The sequence below is a fragment of the Myxine glutinosa genome, chromosome 7 (assembly GCF_964187855.1).
Source record: "Myxine glutinosa chromosome 7, kmMyxGlut1.1, whole genome shotgun sequence".
NCBI classification, from domain to species: domain Eukaryota; kingdom Metazoa; phylum Chordata; class Myxini; order Myxiniformes; family Myxinidae; genus Myxine; species Myxine glutinosa.
In genome coordinates, this window is record NC_136267.1 from 166,215,299 (window position 1) to 166,240,417 (window position 25,119).

The 25,119-nt window shown below is 47.7% G+C and overlaps 1 protein-coding gene across 1 annotated transcript in view; it reads right to left on the reverse strand.

The window, feature by feature from the left end:
• Positions 1–465: 465 nt before the first annotated feature.
• The window catches only part of LOC137413152 (obscurin-like protein 1), a 135,967-nt gene continuing 111,313 nt past the window's right edge, over positions 466–25,119 (reverse strand). The window contains exons 17-18 of the mRNA XM_078782520.1: positions 21,019–21,123; positions 466–928 (exon numbers count right to left, since the gene is read on the reverse strand). Coding sequence (XP_078638646.1) covers positions 651–928; positions 21,019–21,123 — 383 coding nt within the window. The 3' untranslated portion in view covers positions 466–650. The remainder of the gene's footprint in view (positions 929–21,018; positions 21,124–25,119) is intronic.

Genomic DNA, 25,119 nt, shown 5'->3' on the forward strand with positions numbered 1-25,119 from the left:
GCAGATACCTCAAATATAGCCTGCCATCCCTAGCAACATGACTAAATCAATTTATTAACTTGTCAGACCAAATGTTAGGTGACAATGCTTCAGTGGGCTCTGTCCATCTAGTTTTGCCAGTCATATGTATTGTGCTGTATGAATATATAATTATACATTTGTAAGACATCTACTTTCTGTGTTGTGAGTCACACAAAGGTTGGTACAAAACCTTAAGTTTGTATCTTTTGACATTGTTTCTTTAGGTCAAGTGCCATACATACCATACCTGCGACATTTTCAGTTCTCGGTAACATTATCTGTACATTCCGTATCTGCCTATTCTTTATTTCATTGTCGGTATGCTTACTTGCATAATACCATTATCTGGCTCTTCCATGAGCATCGACTTCTGTAGTGAACAAAATATCTTTTCAATATGAACAATATGACTTTTCTTCAAAGGAAGTAAAACCTCAAAGGAAGTAAAACCATAATAACCTTTTATTGTTGCCATTACAGACTAGATAGGACATATTGCTTTTTTCTTCCTGACTTCAGTGTTCATTCATATAAATATTGTACATGCGTACTTTGAGAGCAAAACATGACATTTTTTTGCATAGTGCAGTTTGGCTAAGCATGTCCACAAAGCATCTGGGTATCGCTCCTCAATCAGCAGGTTCCACGAGGAGCCTTGCCTCTGTGCAATCACCATCTGTCTCACATGTGTAGCTGCCCTCGTCTTCTATCGTGACGGGATGTATGACAAGTGTGTGAATGACATCGATGCTGCGCACTTCGAAACGGTCTCCGGTGTGTATCTCTGTTTCATCACAGAACCATTGCACAGCAGCATTTGCGCGAGAAACGCGGCACTCAAACACAGCACGGCGACCCTCCAATGCCATTTTGTCTCGAAGTTGTTTGGTGAAATGTGCTGGCGGTTCTGCACAATCAAGAGACAGAGACTTAAGTGAGTGTGTAAAATAATCACAAAATTATGTAAATGTAGAGAATTTTTCTGGATTTAAGAATGAAAAGCATCATACCCAAACATATTGAATGAAGGAATGAAATATTCATACATACTAGTGAGATACCCATGCTACGCAAGGGTGGGAGGCCGGAAGCAAACAGGCAATGCAGATACGGCGAATGCTAAAGCACGAAACCAATAAATTTCACATTCCTGTAGCACCCTCAGTCGCACGTCAGACATGGACAGCAAGTTCGTGAAGGACTTCCATGAAAAACATACCCGTTCGCAAACAAACGGGTACGTTCACGTATAAAAACATCGATTGTGGGTCCGTGGCGAATCTGCATATGGCGATCCGCGAAGTTCACGTTTAGAAAGTAGAAACCATCACGGCATGTCGTCATTTACTTGAACTCAATATCTCTTTTTTCATTCCAAACAACATAACTCCAATCACAAATTAATCACAAAATAAACTTTTAACAACATTGTTAATGTTTCCTTCATTGTAAAAACTACCAAGTCAACAGTTAAAGGATTTTGAGCCGGTAGGTGTTATGGCCTTGGCAAGTTCGATGGAGACAGCGACCTGTTAGTGCATACGCCACCCAAATAGCTATGTGGAATTCTCTCATGTAGAGATTAAACTCATGTCGTATGAACTTTGGCCGAGGTCATTATTTACTTTTAATGATGTTTATGTACGAATCAAAAAGAAGATAATTGGTTTTGGGTCATCCTTTCCGCATATCTCGTGGGATTGTGAGTTGGAGAGACAATCATGATGGCGGGGAGGGGGTTGGCATTCTCTGAAGCAGGGATTTAACCCATGTCCTTATAAAAGGTATTTGTCCAAGGTCACCGAGTCCGATCGGTGCAGCCATTTGAGCGGTACCCGGGAAAATAACGTTATGCGGAAGTCCAAACCTGAAAATGCTGGAGGCCAAACCTGAAATTAGAAAAACAATATAGCCTATTTTACTCCAGATCCCAGGATTACCCACCCAAAATATCGTTGCGATCGATTCAGCCGTTTTTGCAGTACCTTCGAACGGACGGACGGACAGACAGATGGACGGACAGACAGACAGACGGACAGACATTTGGTGAATTATAGTAAGAGAAAGAGATATATATATATATATATATATATATATATATATATATATATAGTGTTGCGGATATGAGGACTGTATTTTTTTTGATTGTGTTGTATTGTGGTAAATTGGTGATGAATATTGCTTGAGTCTGCGCCTCCTGCCTCCGGAGCTGTGTAAAGGTCAAAAGGGCGTCCCATAATTAGTCCACAAGCATACACGTCAGCCAATAATAGAATACCCCTGTTCGATAGTTATATCTTATTCTGTGTTTTAGGGTAAGGCTGTGTCTCCCATTAATTGAAATACTCCATTGCACCAGTGAAAGAGATAGATTCCCTTCATTCCCACTCCCAAAACTTCATTCCCACTCCCAAAACTTTCATTCCCATTCCCAAAACCTCCATTCCCCCTTTTCGTCGATTAGAAACTACCTCCGCTCCAATTACCGCCATTGACCACGAGGCAGGGTCGGAGAAGAAAGGCGTGTCTCCACCTCGTCATAGAGGGGAGGAGTGAGCCAGCCCCACTCGACCAACCATGAGCCAGGGGTTTGGCTAGAGAGGGCGGAGGAAGAGTGATCGGGGAGGTTCGCAAAGGTTGAGGGGCGGGGCCTATATAACCCACGGCAGGGCGTTTCCCGAGGAGATGAGCTTTTACAGAGTCGAGGAGGGAGGAGATCAGAAGACAGGAAGGCCTTGAGTTGGACTAAGCAAGAGAGGAAGTTGTTGGACTGGGTGGGACTAAGAAAGAGAGAGAAAGAGTCCTGAAGCTTGTGAGGGAAGGAGAGAGAACCGGTCACACCAACCCCCCACCAGCCGCGTTGGCTCCACCAAGCGTTTAACTCCACCAAGGCTCCACCAAGCTCCGTGTTGGCTCCACCAAGCGTTCACCTCCACCAAGGCTCCACCAAGCTCCGCGTTGGCTCCACCAAGCGTTCACCTCCACCAAGGCTCCACCAAGCTCCGCGTTGGCTCCACCAAGCGTTCACCTCCACCAAGGCTCCACCAAGCTCCGCGTTGGCTCCACCAAGCCTTCAGCTCCACCAAAGCTCCACCAAGCTCCGCGTTGGCTCCACCAAGCGTTCACCTCCAGCGATCCACCTCCTGCGATTCCTGTCAGCATTCCCCGCGTGAGTCTGTCTTTTGTTTGTTCTGTCCTGGGTAGGTAATTAAGTCTGTATAAGCTAAAGATTGCACTGTGTCACCTGCGTCTTATGTGTTGTAAATAAACGTGACTGCTTTCTTTTTGCTTGTGTGTATAATAAATCCAATTACTCTTCTGTACGTCTTCTCGTCTTATTCCTTTTTCCTCTTTGTATTCGGTCGCTTTAGAGTTTTCCCGATTGAATAGCGGTGGCGCGATCCAGCCAAAGTTTGGGGTAAATCGGGTGTTAGAGTCGGGGATTAACTGTTCGGTCACGGTAATACACCACCGCTCGGTCAAAATAACATCTTAACCGCGTACCGTAACAATTGGTGTCGAGGAGTGGGATACGAGGCCCGAAGCGCGCTTAACGCGCTCAAAATTACAAAGTGCTGGAAATTTGTGTTTTTGTAAAGGAAAACCCGAATTTTGAAATCGCGCCATGGCTGGTCAAGGCGATCGGATGCCGGTGGGTGAGCTAGAGGAGGGGTTAGGAGTAACCCAGGATCAAATGGAGGGGAGCAATGAGGAGGCGGTTGAGGGAGTATCAGACGCACAAAGTGTCAGCTCGCACGAGCGCGGGGTAGCCGCGCCCGCTGCGCAAATAGCGGGAATTGATGTGCGGGACCTCATGGCGCAGATTAATGCAGCCATACTAATGGCAAATATGGGGCTAGAAGCAAAAATGGATGCTCAGGGTGAGCGAATGGGACAAATGGGGAACCGGATGGATGCTCAGAGTGAGCAAATGAGGGCTCAGAGTGAGCAATTGGGGGTAATGGGGGGCGAAATGGGGGGCAAAATGGGAGAAATGGGGGGCAAAATGGGAGAAATGGGGGAACGGCTAGAAGCTAAATTTGAGGGGTTAGACAACGGGATAAAAGAGGTAAAAAATGGGTTAATGGGGTTAGAAAATAGGATGGAAGACAAATTGCGGGAAATAGGGGAGCAATCCGCCCGGGAAATCGAACAGATGGGGAACCAGATAGAGGAGGTGAAAATCGGGTTAGAAAGTAAACTGGATGCTCAGAGGGATGAATTGGGACAGATGAGGGTGGCATCTACAAAAGAGAGGGAGGAGATGAAAGAGGAGATACGACGAGGTGTAAGTGAGGAGGTCTCGGGGGTACGCGAGGAGGTAAAGCGAGGTGAAAAGCGTATAGAGAAAGAGGTGAGGAATAATACGGCTAGGTTACAGGGGGGAATAGAGGGTCTGATGAAGGGAGTAGAACAGCTGACAGTAGGACAAAGGGAACTAGCGGACCAAGTGGAAAAGAACACGGCAATAATCGGGGGGTTAAAAGCGACACAAAAAGACATTAAGAACGAATTAATAGCGACACAAAAGGAATGTCAGATGGTACATGAGGGGTTGACAAAGAAGTTGGAGGAGGTGACAGAAGTAATGGAGACGAAGGACCGAGAGGTGAGGATGCACATAGAAACGGTTAAAGTGGCGTTAGAGGAAGAGATAGAGGGGGCGCACAGGGAGATGAAGGAAGTAAAGGAAAAATTAGAGGAGGTGGAAGAAGGGGTGAGTGAAATTAAGAAGAGACGGAGGGAAACTAAGAGGGAGATAAAGGAGGAAGTCATGGAATATGTACAAGGTCTGTGTTCAAATCATGATGAGGTGCTCACCAACCAAATAAAAAGTTTGCAGGTGGCAGAGGAGGTGCGACGACGAGGTACGGAGGTGAGTGGCAATGTATATGATGTGAGGGGAGATTCAGTCGGCTTGGGGGGTGGTGTAGACCCGGGTGTTCGTGAGGGACCAATGGTAAGATGTATGACTGGTCCGGAGTGTATGGACAGAGGAGGTGTGCAAGGAGGTTTGGCTATGGGGAGTGAGGGGGGTGCTGGTGAGCAAGGATGTGGGGGTATGGCGTGGGTAGCGGGTTGCGGAGGGGCGACCCAGGCATCGACACCAGGAGGGGTAGTGTTTGGAGGGACGGGGGATGCGCGGGAGCCCCCCGGGAATAGCGTACTGTGGGAGCCCGAACGGTTTGGTCCCGCGTTGATCCCACAAGGAGTGACGCGCGGGGTCCGACCTTCGGGCGCCCACAAGGTCCCACTCGCGCCGTATGACGGCAAGAGTGATTTGAGGGCGTACCTGGCGCAGTTTGAGTACGTGTGTAAAGGCAACGGTTGGAATCCGGACGAAGGTGGAGTACACCTGGTGGGGGCACTGCGCGGTGCGGCGGCGAAGGTGCTGACGGCTTTACCACCGGGTGCTCTCACCCTGCCAGCTCTCCGTGCGGCATTAATTAATCGTTTCGGCATTGAACAGCAAAGCGAGCTTGTTAAAGCTCAACTTGCGCAGCGAAAACGCAAGCCCCAGGAGACCATCGGGGAACTTGCTCACGATATTCGCCGCGCGGTCGGGATTGCACACGCGGACATGGCAGCGAGTTCCCAGGAAAGCCTGGCGCTGGATCACTTTATTCAGGCCCTTCCGGATCTGGAGCTCCGGCAACAGCTCGCCATGTGGCGCCCGCAGACCATGAGTCAGGCGGCCGACGCTGCAGCCCGTTGGGAAGCAGCGAGGCCCCTGGCCCGGGGAGGCGAGCGCCACGCAGTGGCGGTGCGTCAGATGGGGCCCGTGATGGGGGGCGGCCCCCCAAGGGGGCCCGCCCCCGACGGGGCCCCTGACCTGGAGAGCATGGTCCGGAGGTTAGTGGATCGGCGCCTGGCGGGACCTGGACCATGGCAGGCGGCCCCAGCGGTGGCACCCGGTAGTCCCCGACAGAGTACCCCAATTCGGACATACAGGGGGGGGAATTTGGAATACCGGAGGCAAGCACCTTACCAGGTGAGGTGCTATAATTGTGCTCGGATGGGTCACCGTGCATGGGAGTGTCGAGCTCCGCGCCGGGACGTTTCCCGCCAACCGATGCCCTCAACTCCGCCCCGTATAGATCGGCCTAGCCGACCTCAGACACCCCCCTGCCAGGGCCCGGGAAACTAGAACGTGCCGGGCATGCAGGGCGGTGTTCGGCAGTAGGGGATGGGGAGAAGCCCTCGTTGACGCAACAGGTCATTCATTGTGGCCAAATTGGGACGGGTAGTTTGACAATTCGGTGCAAAATTTCCGGCGTGGGGGTAGACGCCGTGGTGGACACGGGAGCCAGCGCCACGATCATCAGCCCCGTGGTCCTTAATTCGAGTGCAGACGGCTGGGGTAAAATCCAGTGTCTGGAAAATCATAGTTTGCAGTTGGCTACCGGGGCAACGGCTCCGATCATAGGGCGTGGTTTTGTGACCCTCAAGTTGGGATCGGTAAAGCAAGAGATAGAGGTTTGGGTGGCGGAGGTGTGCGACCCATGCTTAATAGGGTTGGATTTGTTGACTGCCAGCGGTTGTAAAATCGACTTGAGTCGGGGGATCCTGCGATGGGGAGTGGCAGAGCTACCATTGGAGGGGGTGAGCACGGCCGAGAGGGTGGAGCTGGAGGCTCCTGAGGCCGTGACCATCCCTCCGGGGGCCGAGGCCATAGTGCCGGCCCGATGGTCAGCTCGCCCGACATGGCAGGAATCCTGCGGCCTGTTCGAACCGGTGGCAGCGCTATCCATACCTGGTTTAATCGTGGGCCGTACCCTTGTAAAAACGGACGGGCCGGTGGTGGCCGTCCGAGTAATTAATATTAGCACAGAACCACGCACTATAGTGAGGGACACGAAGGTAGCTGGCTGCACCCCAGTTAGAGAAGTCGCGTCAGTGAGGGGCGAGAACGTCCAGCCGAGCCGGCCCCAGGGGGAGCCTTCAATAAGTTTTAGGAATTGGCCCGATCCCATTTGCGAGATGGTAAATCGTAGTAGTGTAGAGTTGGGAGGTACCCAGAGGGAGGCCTTACACAAACTGGTTGGGTCCCATTTGGACCTCTTCTCCTTGTCCACCGAGGATATTGGACGTACGGGCCTGGTGAAACATCAGATCCACACCGGTGAGGCCCGGCCTATTCGTCAGGCCGCCCGACGGCTCCCTTGGAGCAAGAGGGCGGAAGCTGACGAGCAGGTTGAAAAAATGCTCGACGCAGGTGTGATCGAGCCCTCGGGAAGTCCTTGGATGTCACCTGTTGTGCTGGTCAAAAAGAAGGATGGGACCACGCGGTTCTGCATGGACTATCGCCAGCTAAACAACGTGACACTCAAGGACTCATATCCCCTGCCAAGAATTGATGACACCCTCGATGCCGTTGCGGGCTCAAATTGGTTCTCAACTTTGGACCTCAAGAGTGGCTATTGGCAGGTGGAGATGGATAGGGCAGGGAAGGAGAAAACGGCATTTTCCACAGGTAAGGGACTGTATCAGTTTACTGTGATGCCGTTTGGTTTGTGTAACGCCCCCGCCACCTTTGAAAGATTAATGGAGCATGTACTAGGCGGCATGCCATGGCAATCATGCCTGGTGTACCTGGATGACGTCCTAGTACATGCCAAAACGTTCCCCCAGGCAGTAGCTAATTTGGACCAGGTGTTCGGGTGCCTCAGACAGGCAGGGTTAAAGCTGAACCCGAGTAAGTGCACTTTGTTTGCAAGAGAGGTGGCCTATCTAGGTCACGTGATCGGCCGCGAGGGGGTAAAAACGGACCCAGACAAAATTAAAGCGGTAGAGGAGTGGCCCGCACCACGTACCATCAAAGAGGTGCGGGGATTTTTAGGACTCTGCTCCTACTACCGGCGCTTTGTGGCAAAATTTGCGGAGTTGGCCCGTCCCCTCCACCGGCTTACGGAGAAGGGGACGCGATTTAATTGGACACGGGAGTGCCACGAGGCCTTCCAAAAATTGAAGGGGTGTCTAACATCCGCACCCCTTCTAGCTTACCCCACTAGCGATGGGGCATTTACCCTGGACACGGATGCGAGCCAGGAAGGATTGGGCGCAGTTTTGTCTCAGACACAGGAGGGCGTGGAGAGAGTGATTGGTTACTATAGTCGGGCCTTAAGTAGGCCCGAGCGAAATTATTGTGTCACTCGCAAAGAGTTATTGGCTATGCTGGCTGCCATGAACCATTTCCACCCGTACCTGTACGGGCGGAATTTTTTGGTTAGAACTGACCATTCCTCCTTGCAATGGCTCCTTCGGTTCAAGGAACCGGAGGGCCAAATTGCAAGGTGGTTGGAAAAGTTGCAGCAGTACGATTTTGATGTGGCCCATAGGGCCGGGAAGGCCCATTACATGGTAATGCGGACGCACTCTCTCGGCGTCCTTGTCTGGGGGAAAACTGCAAATTTTGTGCGAGACACGAGGAGAGGGAGCAATTGGGCGATTCTGCCCCGATTCTCGTCGTCCGAGCAACCCGGGTGAGAGGGCCAATTTTGCCACTAACCGCGGACGAGGAATTTGGAGATTTGGCATGGAGCACGGCCCAGCAGGAGGATCCTGTCCTGGGGCCGGTGTTCAATTGGGTCAAATTGGGGCAAAGACCAAAGGGGGAAGAGGTCACCCCCCTCGGGGCGCAAACAAAGGCGTATTGGGCTCAGTGGCAGACCCTGGAATTGAAAGGCAACATCTTGTATCGCAAGTGGGTGGAGGTTCCCTCTGATAGAACTTCCTGGCTGGTGATAGTCCCTGACAAATTCAAGAACGTCATCTTACAACAGGTGCATGGTACCCGCTCCGGCGGCCATTTGGGCAGGACAAAGACAATATCTCGGGTCCGCCGGAGGTTCTATTGGGTGAATATGGGGCGCGACATACAGAACTGGTGTCGGAGATGCGACGCCTGTTCTGCCAAAAAGGGACCAGCATGGAGGATGAGGGCCCCCCTCCAATTACATCAGGTGGGGGCCCCCCATGAGCGGGTGGCTATGGATATTCTAGGACCGCTGCCCCGCACCCGCCAAGGTAATAAGTATATCCTCGTTGTAATGGACTATTTCACCAAGTGGCCGGAGGCCTATGCCCTCCCCAACCAAGAAGCAGGGGTGGTAGCACAGGCCTTCGTAGAAGGATTTGTATGTCGGCACGGGATTCCACAGGAGCTGCACACCGATCAGGGTCGAAATTTTGAAAGTCAATTGCTAAAAGATGTGTGCAGACTCCTGTCAATTCGGAAAACCAGGACCACGCCCTTGCGGCCACAATCTGACGGGATGGTGGAAAGGTTCAATCGAACATTGATCCAACAACTGGCATTGTTCACCACCACCCGTCAGGATGACTGGGACGAACATCTCCCGTACCTGTTGATGGCCTACCGAACTAGCCAGCACGGGGCCACCGCATGCAGTCCAGCGTTGCTTATGTATGGGCGGGAGTTACGGGCTCCCGCCGACTTGCTATGCGGTCCCGTGCCAGACACCACGGATACACCGCCGAGGGAGGGTTACGCACGTCACCTGGAGGAAGGCATGGAGCGGGTCCATGCCTTCGCCCGCCGCCAGCTCCATCTGGCGGGGGCCAAGATGAAGCGTAGGTACGACGACCGGAGCCAGGGGAGTCAATACGCTCCGGGGATGAAGATTTTTTTTTTTTTTTTTTTTTTTTTTTTTTTTGTATACTGAATCGAGGCTCGTGAAAGAGCTAACATTTACTTCACAAACAAATCAACCAGACAAACAAAATATATAAAAAGCGGGAGCGGAAAACAAGATGGGGAGAGAAGGTGAAGCACACAAACACAACATTTGAGAGCAGGGAGATGTGGAGATGGAGACCCTTTAATCCCCGGAGGCGGAAGGGCAGGTGCCCAAAACTCACCTCCCCCTGGCAAGGCCCGGGAGTCGTCCTGTCGCAAATCTGTGACGTGGTCATTAAAATCAAAATGGGGCCACGGGCCCCCCCCTCGGATCGTCCATGCCGACCGGATAAGACCTTATGCCGGCGAGCAGGCGCCCTCATGGATCGCCTCGGCTCTAGATGCCGAGGCAGGACCCAGTACCTCTTGCGACGGGGGCTCGTAGCGTCAGAGGACTGGGGGGGATGATAGTGGGAATGCCCCCCATGTGGTGGGATGGCAACTCTGTCATCCCTCACAGGCGGGGGCAAAGGAGCACTAGCTTATGGGGTGTATGGCAGTGAAAACTAGCCCGGGTGGGTTAGGATATCGTGTGTAGGGATCTAGCGAAGATGACATTAGGTAACGTTAAGATTAGTTAGTGACAATGATACCTGTAGTGGGGACGCAGGTAGATTAGAGTGGATGATAATGACGTGGTATGTGCTTAGTTTAAAGGGAAGACGGGGGAGCACTAAGTTAGCAGGGCAACAGGTAGTTCAGATGTTTGAGGATTGTGTGTTTGTGTGTTTGAGGATTGAACAGGTGAGATTGAACAGGTGCGATTAAACAGGTGTGATTGCACAGGTGTGCAACTGGACAGGTGTGTGGAGCAGTGTATGAGTAGGAGTGATAGTGATGTGTATCGTGTTGACCAACTGGTCCAGGAAGAGGAGGAGGGTGCAGGTGGCACCAGGTGTGATTGCACAGGTGTGCAACAACAGGTGAATGGAGAATGGTTGTGTGAAAGAACAGGTGTATGGAATAAATGGTATGGAGTATTGGAATGGATGGTCGTGGAGTGAGTATGGTGGAAATTGTGGAGTGGAGTGGATGGTGCGGAGGTGTGAATGGGGGAAGAGTGGACCCCCATCACGGATACCCGGGGTGGGTAGTGTAAGTGTTAGGTAGAGGGTATAGGTAAATTGTCGTTGGATATTGGCATCTGTGGTGCGGGTGGAAGAATGGTGATTGGATGGGTGCATTAGTGTTGTGGAAATGGCTGGGCGTGTAGCCTGTTAGTGTGTGTAGTTGGATTGGGCACTCCACCACTGTGAGGATGTCGGCCAGGTGAGGCCGCAGGTGGGCTCTGGGAGCCGGTAGTTGTGGATGGGGCCCGAGGATCCGGAGGACGGACCCGGGTAGCCCAGTGCCAGAGGGCACCAAGGGGTGACAGAGCCAGGAGGGGCCTTCCCCAGTTAGATAGGTTAGGGTGAGGAGCAGGTAAGCTCGGGAGGCAACTGCAGTGGTGGAGGTGTGCAGGTGGGTAGACCTGCTGGGAGAGCTACACGTCACAGCCCAGAAATTGTGCAAGGGCACCGGGAGATGAATCGGGGGAGTGAGACCCCAAATTGAGCAGCACCACAGTTTGGTCAATGGGAATTGGTGATTAGAACCCATAGTGTAAGTGGCCAATGGATTGGCAGGGAAAGACCCCGGGTAGTGTAAAGTGTGTTAATGTCATTTAGAGGATAGTTAGGATTGGAGTCTCCTCGCACCATCTGCATCCACTCACCTGAGGTGACAGGTACTCCACACCATGCCAGGTTGTTTTATTATTTTTGATGCAAATGTTTGGATTGTGAGACGCATCATGACGTGGGTGTGACATTGTGCTTTGTTGTTCCATCTCTTCCTCCTTATGAGGATTGATGACGAATTGGGTGATGGCAAATTTTGGATAGTGGGGGAGTGAAGACGAATTTGGTATAAGGGAAATAAGGGGAAGACGTGACGGTAGCGACGGATTGGTAATGTGTAGATTTTTGTACATATGGGGTAAGGGCAAGGGTAGGGTAGGTGACAGGGGGGTGACGTACGGTAGGGACGAGCTTTCTCACTTCACCCTCCGTACGCATTTCGCCTTGCATTGCCTTATTGATGTGTACCCTTGTGACCTTACCCCTCGCTCATTTGTCTCTTTTGTCTCCCACATGACCTGTGCGCCATTGGGCACCGAGGGGAGCGTGCGCGAGTCGGCCATTGTGCGCCCGGCACTCTCAGAACCAGCTGTCTGCATCGATGCACCACATTATGGACCACATGTCTGTGGCCGAGCACCACTTATGGACCCCATGGGTTGGGGCATGGCCCCTCTGCTGGAACCGGCCATGAGTGCCCGAAATCTTGCTGGCAGACCTGGGCCACAGGGCACCGATGCCCCACAGGTGAACCACACGTAGTCGGCCCTGTGGGCCATAAATAAAATAAAATAAAATGGACACGTTGGGCACACTTTATTGCAAATAGGCCGCCAGTAAGAAAATGAAAGAATGACAACATCTGGAAGAACAAATAATAATAACCAGCGGAGGGAGCCGAAGAGCAAGAGATCACCTGCAGGGTTAGGGGTTGTTGGTTTTATTTTCTTGAACAATGGTGACTGCACCGATTGGTGCTTGGGTGTGTATTGGTGCGTTTTTGGGTGCTTTAATGGTGCATTGATGCAGAGCAGACTGTCTCCCCCCCCCCCCCCCAGAAAGAACAATTACAGGTCCTGGGTTAGTTTTGTAAATAAAAATAGCGTCATTGTAAATAATGCTCCCCACCGTCAGTGTATAGTTTGAAGACAATTCCGCAATTCAGTTAACTGTGGGCGTAAGTCTGTTAGGCAGGGTGCAATGGAGCAGCGGGACACATTTATTTATGTTTTAAAAACTGTCGCACTCAGGGTCAGGTTAAAAGTAGAGGGAACTACACCTACGTGTCACACTAAATAAAAAGTTGTAGGCCCGGGCCGTGCCGAAGAGGAGGAGGGTGCAGTGTTGCGGATATGAGGACTGTATTTTTTTTGATTGTGTTGTATTGTGGTAAATTGGTGATGAATATTGTTTGAGTCTGCGCCTCCTGCCTCCGGAGCTGTGTAAAGGTCAAAAGGGCGTCCCATAATTAGTCCACAAGCATACACGTCAGCCAATAATAGAATACCCCTGTTCGATAGTTATATCTTATTCTGTGTTTTAGGGTAAGGCTGTGTCCCCCATTAATTGAAATACTCCATTGCACCAGTGAAAGAGATAGATTCCCTTCATTCCCACTCCCAAAACTTCATTCCCACTCCCAAAACTTTCATTCCCATTCCCAAAACCTCCATTCCCCCTTTTCGTCGATTAGAAACTACCTCCGCTCCAATTACCGCCATTGAACACGAGGCAGGGTCGGAGAAGAAAGGCGTGTCTCCACCTCGTCATAGAGGGGAGGAGTGAGCCAGCCCCACTCGACCAACCATGAGCCAGGGGTTTGGCTAGAGAGGGCGGAGGAAGAGTGATCGGGGAGGTTCGCAAAGGTTGAGGGGCGGGGCCTATATAACCCACGGCAGGGCGTTTCCCGAGGAGATGAGCTTTTACAGAGTCGAGGAGGGAGGAGATCAGAAGACAGGAAGGCCTTGAGTTGGACTAAGCAAGAGAGGAAGTTGTTGGACTGGGTGGGACTAAGAAAGAGAGAGAAAGAGTCCTGAAGCTTGTGAGGGAAGGAGAGAGAACCGGTCACACCAACCCCCCACCAGCCGCGTTGGCTCCACCAAGCGTTCACCTCCACCAAGGCTCCACCAAGCTCCGCGTTGGCTCCACCAAGCGTTCACCTCCACCAAGGCTCCACCAAGCTCCGCGTTGGCTCCACCAAGCGTTCACCTCCACCAAGGCTCCACCAAGCTCCGCGTTGGCTCCACCAAGTGTTCACCTCCACCAAGCTCCGCGTTGGCTCCACCAAGCGTTCACCTCCAGCGATCCACCTGCGATTCCTGTCAGCATTCCCCGCGTGAGTCTGTCTTTTGTTTGTTCTGTCCTGGGTAGGTAATTAAGTCTGTATAAGCTAAAGATTGCACTGTGTCACCTGCGTCTTATGTGTTGTAAATAAACGTGACTGCTTTCTTTTTGCTTGTGTGTATAATAAATCCAATTACTCTTCTGTATGTCTTCTCGTCTTATTCCTTTTTCCTCTTTGTATTCGGTCGCTTTAGAGTTTTCCCGATTGAATAGCGGTGGCGCGATCCAGCCAAAGTTTGGGGTAAATCGGGTGTTAGAGTCGGGGAATAACTGTTCGGTCGCGGTAATACACCACCGCTCGGTCAAAATAACATCTTAACCGCGTACCGTAACAATATATATATATATATATATATATATATATATATATATATACAAATTTCAGTATTTGTATACTCTCTCGAAAGAAAAAATCATTGAATGCCAATTTACTGCCACTTACGCCCTGGTTTCAAACTTACAGTTATTCCCACGTAGGCCTTTTGGAAAAAAAACGGGGGGACATTGTTACGGCTTTGTCCGTCGATCTCCTCCTAAATGTTTTCGCAGAAATTCACCAAACTTGGTCGTTATGATCACCACATAGCATGAAGGTGCAAGAGCAGTATCATTTTTGGCACTGCCCTTTGGGGCAGAGTCAAAAGGCCAAACACCAAAAATGCAATTACGGGCACATTTGTAAACATTTTTAAATAAAACTTTATATATGCAATCAACATTGGGAGACGCATTAAATATGCAATAATTTTTTTTTTTAGACCCCGGGTTCATGCCCCATTTGCCCCAGGGGGTGTGTACTTAGGATCACAGGGGTAAAAATGGGGGTTTAAAAATCTCAAGATGTGATTATTGGATCATTCCTGATGGAACTTTTTGCCTTCTTTCAACTTTGCTTTAGGTAGGAAGCGTGGGGATTTGTGATGGCACTCCATCGACTTCGTTCTAGTTTTTTAAAATTACTTTTACCATTATATAATAACCGTCTATGTACCAATGTACCGAGTTCCGCTTCCGGTCCCTCGAGCGACGGGGCTTGCTTTGATCTCTCCACGGCATCAAAGTTTGAGTGTTTTCCCGTTCGTTTCTTTGTCAAATTTCCGCTGCGTATTTTGTTGTGTATGTGTTATTGTGTGTTTCTATTTGGTTTTGGTTTTGTAGTTGTTGCAAATTTGTGTGTAATTAGTCGTTTCTTTGTCCGCGCCTCGTGCGGCCTGGTGTCTCGTGCGGCCTCCTCGTCTCGACTTGTGCCCCGCCCCCTATATTCTCGTTTGTTCTTTCACCTCTGCTCCTGCTTTCTCAAATCCACGTTCTCACTTAGAGACTTTTCCCAGATTGTTTTCATGGTTTTGTTTAAATATTTATTTAAATATGTTTAAACCGCAGCGGTGATCCCCCCTCCCCCTCCCCCCCCCCCCCAGGATTTCCATGTTTTAAACGTTTCCCAAGTGTGTACCCTGGATAAGAATAGGTACGCCGTATCCCTGCGTGTCGTAGGAGGCGACTAAGAGGGTTGGCGTCAGGAAGGGCATCCGGCCATAAAAAACATTGCCTCAAAAAGAGAACCATGACAATTACAACTACATGTGGGCAGGGTACAGCCCGAAGTGGAGATCGGTTTCTGAGGTTTGGGACATGGAATGTAGGGACAATGACAGGGAGATCAGGAGAAGTGGTGGAAGTATTGGTCAGAAGAAGAGTGGACATATGTTGTGTGCAAGAGACGAGATGGAAGGGAAGTGGTGTGAGAATGGTGAAGGGTAGGCAGGGACAGAAATACAAGTTTGTGTGGCAAGGGTGCCTGGAGGGCGTGAATGGTGTTGGTGTCCTGTTTTCTGAGGAGTTTGTAGACAGTGTGGTGAGTGTGACTAGAGTGAGTGATAGGTTGATGATGGTGAAAATGATGATTGGAAAGCTCTTGGTGAACGTCATCTCAGGATATGCTCCGCGGGTTGGTCGGAGCGATGAAGAGAAGGACAAGTTCTGGTGTGCGATAGAGAAGCTGATGGAAAACGTGAAAGATGAGGAAGTTGTTGTGGTAGGAGGAGACCTAAATGGACATGTGGGAAGGAGTATGGATGGTTTTGACGGAGTTCATGGGGGTTACGGATATGGTGTGAGAAATGGAGAAGGTGAAAGGATTTTGGAGTTTGCTGATGGAGCTGATTTGTTGATTTGTAATACTCAGTTCCAGAAAGTGGATAATAAGCTTGTTACATACACGTCAGGTGGGTCGACAACAACCGTTGACTACCTGATGGTTGTGTCGCGGAAGTGGTATCGGAGACTCAAGACTCCAATATGACCGAAACAGCTTTATAAAGTAAGGATTTATTATCATTTGGTAAGTCACTTGTTTCAATTCAATAAAGACTACAATAGCTAAACGGATTGTTAATTCAAGTCGTTGGTTCTTCTTCTTCGGCCGGTCCTCTCTCAGCGCTGTTCATAGGGTTCCGTTCCGTTCCGTAGGTCAGAGCTTCTGGTCACGAGTCTCTTGACTCATCGTTTGCTCTGGTTTTTATTGGCCTTGTCGCGCTAATCCTTTCTCCGCTAATGCCCCGAGGTCATGCATGCACCGAGTCCTGGCATCAGCTCGCTCCCCTCCTGCTGCGAGTTCCGTTTACCAAACGATAGGGGGGTGCTCCAGCCTGGGGCTGTGACCAGGTGGACAATAGATTACCATGTTCGTGCACATTCTTGGCATCCATTTACGAAATCGTTACCAGTCTTTAATCAATGAGTTACCAGTGCCAATCAATAAGTTACACTGAGTTACACTTCCACAATTGCTTAGGCGAGATAGGGGGCACCTCCGAGACACAAAGGTGATCCCGGGGGAGGAGGCTGTTTCACAGCACCACTTCGTTGTCTGTGACGTAAGGGTGAAAGGTGCGAGGAGAGCTCGGCGGGTGAAGTACCAACCGAGAATGAAGGTGTGGAGGTTGAAAGAGGTGACAGTAAGGGAGGCATTAAAAGAGATGCTGAGTAGGGTCGAGGATGATGTGGTTGAGCTTGAAAGTGGTTGGATGTCAATGAAAGCTAGTCTGTTGGGAGCCGTTGGTGAGGTATGTGGATGGACAAAAGGACAACCGAGGCACTCAGAAACATGGTGGTGGGATGATGAAGTTGGAAAGAGGATTGACGAGAAGAGGAAGAAGTTCAAGGAGTGGCAGAAGGCGAAGGGTACGGGAGCAGAAACAGCAGAGCATGAAAGTTATAAGGCAGCCAGGAAGGCTGCAAAGAAAGAGGTAGCAAAGGCGCAGGAGGCATGGAGGAAAATGTTCGGAGAACGCTTGGATTCGGAAGAGGGTCAGAGAGCAGTATTCAGGATTGCAAAGCAGATAGCGAAAGAGAGGTGTGATGTGATGGGGGTGAGCTGCTTGAAGGATGAAGTGGGACAAATCGTTGTCGACCCAGATGGAATTAAAGGAAGATGGAAAAGATATATGGAAATGCTGTTGAATACAGAGAATGAATGGGATGGCAACATAGAGAGTAACCCAGTTTTAGGACCGACAGAGAAGATAACTGAGAAGGAAGTTGAGGAAGCGATAAAAGCAATGAAGGGTAGAAAAGCAGGAGGGCCGACGGGAGTTGTGGGAGATATGTTGAAGGCAGCAGGAAGTTGGGGTGTGAAGAGAATGACAGAGATCTGTAATCTGGTGGTGAAAGAAGGCCGCATTCCAGTGGATTGGGAACTGAGTACCCTCGTCCCTCTATACAAGGGGAAAGGTGACCCTCTGGAGTGTGGCTCGTACCGAGCGATAAAGTCATTGGAGCATGGAATGAAGGTATTGGAAAGGGTGTTGGAGAGTAGGATAAGGAAGAAAGTGAAGATCGACGAAATGCAGTTTGGATTTATGCCAGGAAGAGGAACGACAGACGCGCTTTTCATTGTGAGGCAGTTGCAGGAGAAGTACATGGAGAAGAGGAAGAAGTTGTTTCTTGGGTTTGTTGATCTGGGGAAAGCATTCGATCGGGTTCCACGCAAAGTATTGACATGGGCATTGAGGAAGTTAGGAGTGGAGGAATGGTTGATCAGAGTAGTGATGGCAATGTACAAAAGAGCGCGCACAGCTGTTAGGACGAAGGACGGGAACAGTGGTGAGTTTGAGGTGAAGGTGGGAGTGCATCAGGTGTCGGTACTAAGTCCACTACTATTTGTAGCTGTGATGGAGGTGCTGGCTCAGAACGTAAAGGAGGGTTTACCGTGGGAGTTGTTGTATGCAGATGATCTGGTGTTGATTGCGGAAAGTATGGATGGACTGAAGGAAAAGATGAACACGTGGAAGGAATGTATGCAGACAAAAGGTCTGAAGGTGAATATTGGAAAGACGAAGGTGATGGCAAATGGTAAAGCATGTGGTGAGGTGGAAAGAACTGGGAAGTGGCCCTGTGCTGTGTGTAGGAAGGGTGTCGGAGTGAACTCCATTCAGTGTACAATGTGCGCTGAGTGGGTTCATCAAAAAGGTAGTGGTCTGAGAGGGTCATTAACCAGTGTGGCAGCTACATTCAAATGTAAGGTGTGCACAGAGGGAGCTGCAGATGGAGGAAATGTTGAGTTGGATCTTGGAGACGGTGTGAAGCTGGAAGGTGTGAAAACATTTTGCTACCTCGGAGACATGCTGAATGGAGAAGGTGGATCAGACTCGGCAACGGTTGCTCGAGTGAGATGTGCATGGAAGAAGTTTCGGGAATTGAGTGGCGTGCTGATGATGAGGGGAGTGTCGTTGAAGCTGAAGGGAAAGGTGTATGCTGTATGTGTGAGAAGTGTTATGATTTATGGGAGCGAGACATGGGTAATGAACGTAGAGCAGCAACGAAGGTTGGAAAGGGTGGAAATGCGAATGGTTCGACGGATGTGCGGAGTATCGTTGAGAGAGAGGAAGACAAATGATGAATTGCGAAAGATGATGGGAATAGAGCCTGTGATTGATGCTGTGAAGAGGAACAGGTTGAAATGGTTTGGTCATGTGTTGAGGAAGGATGAAAGTGACTGGTTGAGAAGAATGATGGAAATGAATGTAGAAGGAAGTAGAAGACGGGGAAGACCGAGAAAGACTTGGCTAAAGATGGTGGAAGAAGAAATGCGGGCAAGGGGGTTAACAAGGAGCGATGCAGAAAATAGGGCAAAATGGAGAAGATTGTCATGGGGACCGCAAGGCTAACCCCCGCTCTAGCAGGGAAAATGGCCTTTTAAAATGCATGTTGTTTGTTGTTTGTTGTACCAATGTACCATATAAAACACGTGAGATTGTGTGTTTGTACAGATGTCTGTTCCCCTTCATAAGGGTAGTTTTTAAAGGCCAATATTTTAACACGAATGTGTGTTCACTACGATCTATTTTGAGGATAAACCAAACACGAAAAACATTTTCCATAAAAGAGTTATGTCTCTTCTATTGGAATTGTAGACGGTGGTTTGAAAACGAGTATAACGTTTTTACAACGAATATCATTTTTACAATCACCATTTACTCAATGTCTGAAAGTGTTTTGAAATCAATTGGTCATCATGATAGAAATATATGATACAGTCGTGGCCAAAAATATTGGCACCCTTGCACTTTTTTCAAATAACTCACAATTTTCTCGAAACATAATTTGAAATTAACAAAAGTATTTGGTCTCCACAATTCATTATTTCACGGTTAATATTTCAGAACCTTTGTTTTTGATTCAGAACTTAATATATCCTTTTAAATCAGAAAATAAAAAGAAATGGCATTGACAAAATTATTGACACCCCAGACTTCATATTTGGTATCACGGCCTTTGGACAAAATAACTGCAGTCAAACACTTCCTTTAGCCATGAATGAGCTTCCGACACGTCTCTACTGGGAGTTTGGCCCACTCTTATTATGCAAACTGCTCCAGTTCTCCCAGATTTGAAGGGTGCCTTCTCCCAACTGCTGTTTTCAGATCTCCCCACAGGTGTTCAATGGGATTTAGATCTGCACTCATTGCTGGCCACTTCAGAACAGTCCAGTGTTTTGTCTTGAACCATTCCTGGGTGCTTTTTGAAGTGTGTTTGGGGTCATTGTCCTGATGCAAGACCCATGACCTCTGATGGAGACCCAGCTTTCTGACACTAGGTTGAACATTGCATTACAAAATACCTTGGTAATCTCCTGATTTCATGATGCCATGCACACATTCAAGGCACCCAATTCCAGACGCAGCACAGCAACCCCAAACCATCACTCAACCTCCTCCATGTTTGACTGTAGGGAAGGTGTTCTATTCTTTGAAGGCTTCATTTTGTTTTCTGTAAACATAGAGATGATGTGGTTTACAAAAAATCTCTAATTTGGTCTCATCTGTCCACAGGACATTTTCCCAGAAGGATTTTGGCTTGTCCAGGTGTGTTTTGGAAAACTCCAGTTGGGCTTTCTTATGTCTCCCTCTCAGCAGTGGGGTCCGCCTGGGTCTCCTACCACAGAAGAGATCTCCTACCCTTTCATTGAGTTGGTGATGGATGGCGCGAGTTGAAACTGTCGTACCTTGTGTCTGAAGGTGAGCTTGAATCAGTTTGGCAGTTGATTGAGGTGCTTTCTCCACCATTCAAACAATCCTCCGCTGCAATCTTCGATCAAGCTTTCTCTTGCGGTCACGTCCACAGAGGTTGGCTACAGTGCCATGGACCTTAAACTTCCTGATAACATTGCGTACAGTGGACACAGGAACATCAAGGTCTCTGGAGATGGACTTGTAGCCTTGAGATTGTCCATGCTTGGCTACAATATTGTGTCTGACCTCCTCAGACAATTCTCTGGTTTTCTTTCTTTTCTCCATGCTCATTGCGGTACACAAAGTGACACAAAACAGCAGAATGACTCCTTTTCTTTATTCAAACTGATTTAATGAATGATTTTTATATTGCAGGCACCTGCACCTCACCACAGGTGAGTTCAACTCCAAAGTAAAGGAGAAGCACCTGCTTGAAATCTAATTATTTCGAACAACTTCTAAAAGGTGCCAATAATATTGTCCAGGCCATTTTAGGATTTCTGTGTGGAATAAGCTAAGATTCAGTATTTTTCAGCTTTTTTTGTTTTGTTCCACTGCAAACCAAAGAAATACATATGTGGATACCAAAATATTTTTAATATCAACAATTTTCTGGAAGAAATGGTGCGTTATTTGAAAAAAGTGCAAGGGTGCCAATATTTTTGGCCACGACTGTAAATGTTATGTTGTCTTGTAAATAACAGCAAGTGGTTGTGGGTGAAGATGACAAGAGTGTCATCACATTTCTTTCTGTCCCCCAATTGTTTGTTAATTTTCAGTTCTCTAGGACCTCTTATCAATGACGAGCTCAAGTAGCATTTACCTCTGACTGTCAGCCAGGTGGAAAACGTAGCATTCTCCGCAACGAATGTGATTTCTCCTGCGTCTTCTGCCGTCACTGAGTAAAATGTCAAGGTGTGCAAGGTACCTGAGGAGGAACACATCCGTTGATACTAACTTCAAGAAAACCAGGAGAAGGAACAATTTAATGTGCACTAAACACTTGCATGGGGCATAGGGATCCAAGATCATAAATTTGAACAAAAGCATAGCAAAGGTTATTGGTGAGGTTGAGAAAGACATCAAAGAGAGACGTGAAATTAAGTTAATTGACTCTTATCCAAATTCATATTTGTTGTCGTTGTCTACATAGTCGAGGCTCATGGAAGAACTAGTACACTGAACGGATCAGGACGTAATAGGATGCAAAAGGAACAGTAGAGATGAACACAAAAGGTATGTTGAGAGATGAGGGAAACATGAACAGCAGAGTTGAAGGCCAAGATAGAGGGAGACTTGGACAAACAATGTGTGTAGGGAGGAATGGGGGGCAGGAGAGGATACATGGGGTGAGCAAGATGATGCATGGGGTAGACAAGATGGATATGGAAGAAAACTCCATGGAGGGAAAAGCTGGAAATTTGGATGTAGGAGGGGTTTGTGTGGGGTTAAGGGGGATGATTGGCCATGATTAACGAGGATAGAAAGCATTATGGTTTAAGATCATGAACGATCTGAGATGGTGGTGAACAGCTGTCTTGAAGACCTGAAGGGAGGAATGAGATTGAAGAGAATTTTCCATTTTTGTGTTCATATGTCCATAATTTTCAAAAGGTCTTGATAACTAATGGCAGAGCGCAATATCAAAAGCGAACCTGTCCCATGTCGTTAGTTTTTCTGATTTGTCACTGAATAGATAATGTCCAGAATGTGCACATCATTACTCAAAGAGAGGTGTTAACATAGAAAATTGAAAAGTCATGTTGCCTTTCTGAACAACAATATGAGGATGTATTGGTTACTGTTCATCTGATCTTTTGGCTAAGGGATGCAGCATCACACAACATGGGTAATAACTTTGATACTTATCAACGACAAATATCACACAGAAAAAATATAATTATACAGATCACATGTCATATGTCCTTAGCTCATACACATGCCACATGTCATTAGCTCATACACATGTCACATGTTATTAGCCCATACACATGTCACTATATCATACATATGCCACATGTCCTTAGCTCATGCACATGCCACATGTCATTAGCACATACACATGACACTATAGCATACATATGCCACATGTCATTAGATCATACACATGTCATATGTCATTAGCTCATACACATGTCACATGTTATTAGCCCATACACATGTCACTATAGCATACATATGCCACGTGTCCTTAGCTCATACACATGCCACATGTCATTAGCACATACACATGACACTATAGCATACATATGCCACATGTCATTAGATCATACACATGTCATTAGCACATACACATGACACTATGGCATAGATATGCCACGTGTCCTTAGCTCATACACATGCCACATGTCATTAGCATATACACATGGCACTATAGCATACATATGTCACATGCCATTAGCTCATACACATGTCACATCTCTCTAGCTCATACATGTCACATGTCATTAGCTCATACATGTCATATGCCATTAGTGCATACACATGCCACGTGTCCCTAGCTCATACATGTCACATATCACTCGCTCATACCCATGTCATTAGCTCATACACATGCCACTAGCCCATACACATGTCACGAGTTCATACACATGTCACATGTCATTAGCTCATATACATGTCACATGTCATTAGGTCATATACATGCCACTAGTGTATACACTTGTCACATGCCATTAGGTCATACACATGGCACTGGCTCATACACATGTCATTAGCTCATACAAATGTCACTAGTTCATACACATGTCACATGTCATTAGCTCATTACATGATACATGTCACTAGCTCAGTTGTCATTAGGTTATAATCATGTGACATGCCATTAGCTTGTAATCATATGTGCCATTATCTCGTGCACATGCCATCTGTAATTAGCTTGTACACATGTCACATGTCATTAGCTTATAATCAGGTCACATGTCATTAGCTCCTCATAATATCAGACGTCAATAGCTTGTAATCATTTCACGTGTCATTAGCTCGTGCTCTTGCCATATGTAAATACCTTGTACACATATCACATGTCATTAGCTCATAATCATGTCACGTGTCATTAGCTCACACGCATGTCAATTGCTCGTGCGCATATCAAATGTCATTAGGTCTACATGTTAGATGTCACATGCCAGTAACTCGTAATCATGCCACTAGCTTGTACATATGTACAGTCACGTGAAAAAGTAAGTACACCCCATGTAAAGTTTAGACTTTTTCAACATATTTAAACATACAGCTATTTGATCTTCATTTCAACAATATTGATCGATAAAGGTGATATAATATAACAAATATCATGAAACATTTACATTTTGTCGTCCATTGTATAATTTAAATAAACATAAATGCAAATTTCGCATGTGGAAAAAGTAAGTACACCCTTGGCTCTAATAGGTGGTATTGCCCCCTATGGCAGAAACAACCTCAAGTAGGCGTTCCTTATAACTGTCTACCAGGCTCTGACATCGACTGGGAGAAATTTTTGCCCACTCCTCCATGCAGAATTCTTTCAGCTGTGCGATGTTTGAGGCGTTTGTTGCATGCACAGCTCGTTTCAAATCCCCCCACATCTCGATGGGATTTAGATCCGGGCTTTGACTTGGCCATTTCAGATCCCTCCATTTCTTTCTTTTCAGCCATTCCTTGGTGGATTTACTGGTATGTGTAGGGTCATTCTCATGTTGCAAGGTCCACCTTCGGTTGAGCTTCAACTCTCCGACAGATGGCCTCACATTATCCTCAGGCACCCTCTGGTACAATGAAGAATTCATAGTGGATTCTATGATGGTGAGCTGCCCAGGCCCTGATGCAGCGAAGCTGCCCCCAAACCATAATATTTCCACCACCATACTTTACTGTTGGTATCAGGTTCTTGTGGTCAAATGCTGTCTTTGGTTTTCGCCAAACATGTCTTCTGGTATTGTGGCCAAATAGCTCTACCTTTGACTCATCTGTCCAGACCACATTGTTCCAGAAGTGCTGGTCTTTGCCTCGGTGTTCATTGGCAAACTTTAGTCTTGCCCTGATGTTCTTTCTGGACAGCAAAGGTTTCCTCCTGGCACACCTTCCATGTAGATCAAATGTTGTCAGCCTCTTTCTAATGGAAGACTCGTGCACTTTGACATCAGCAGTGGCAAGAGCTACCTGTAGGTCCCGTGATGACATTCTGGGGTTCTTCGAGACTTCTTTCAGCATCTTGCGATCTGCTCTCGGGCTGAACTTGCTGGGGCGGCCTGGCCTGAACAAGTTGGCAGTTGTTTGGAATCTTCTCCACTTGTAGATGATCTTCCAGACAGTCGAATGATTGATTTCAAATTGTTTGGAGATCTTTTTAAATCCCTTCCCAGACTCGTAGGCATCTATAACCTTCTTTCTGAAGGCCTCAGAGAGCTCTTTTGATCTAGGCATGGTGACTCCGCACACTTCAACAACAAAGAGCAAACCAAACTAAATGTCTGAGGTTTAAATAAGACAGGTTCCTCCAAGATCCTCACTAACGATGTTCTAATCATTTGCACCTGAGCTGGTTCACCTGATTCTAATTTTAGGTATTTGAAGTAGTGATAAATGTAGGGGTGTACTTACTTTTTCCACACGCGAAATTTGCATTTATGTTTATTTAAATTATACAATGGAGGACGACAAAATATAAAAGTTTCATGATATTTGTTATATTATATCACCTTTATCGATCAATATTGTTGAAATGAAGATCAAATAGCTGTATGTTTAAATATGTTGCAAAAGTCAAACTGTACATGGGTTGTACTTACTTTTTCACATGACTGTATGTCATATTCCATGATCTCATACACATATCACATGCCACTAGCTCATCTCTTTTGCTCTTTCTGTAGGTTCTCTTTCTGAAAAATATCATAATGCCAAAAAATTGTTTCATAACAGGAATGTTCATGAAAGTGAA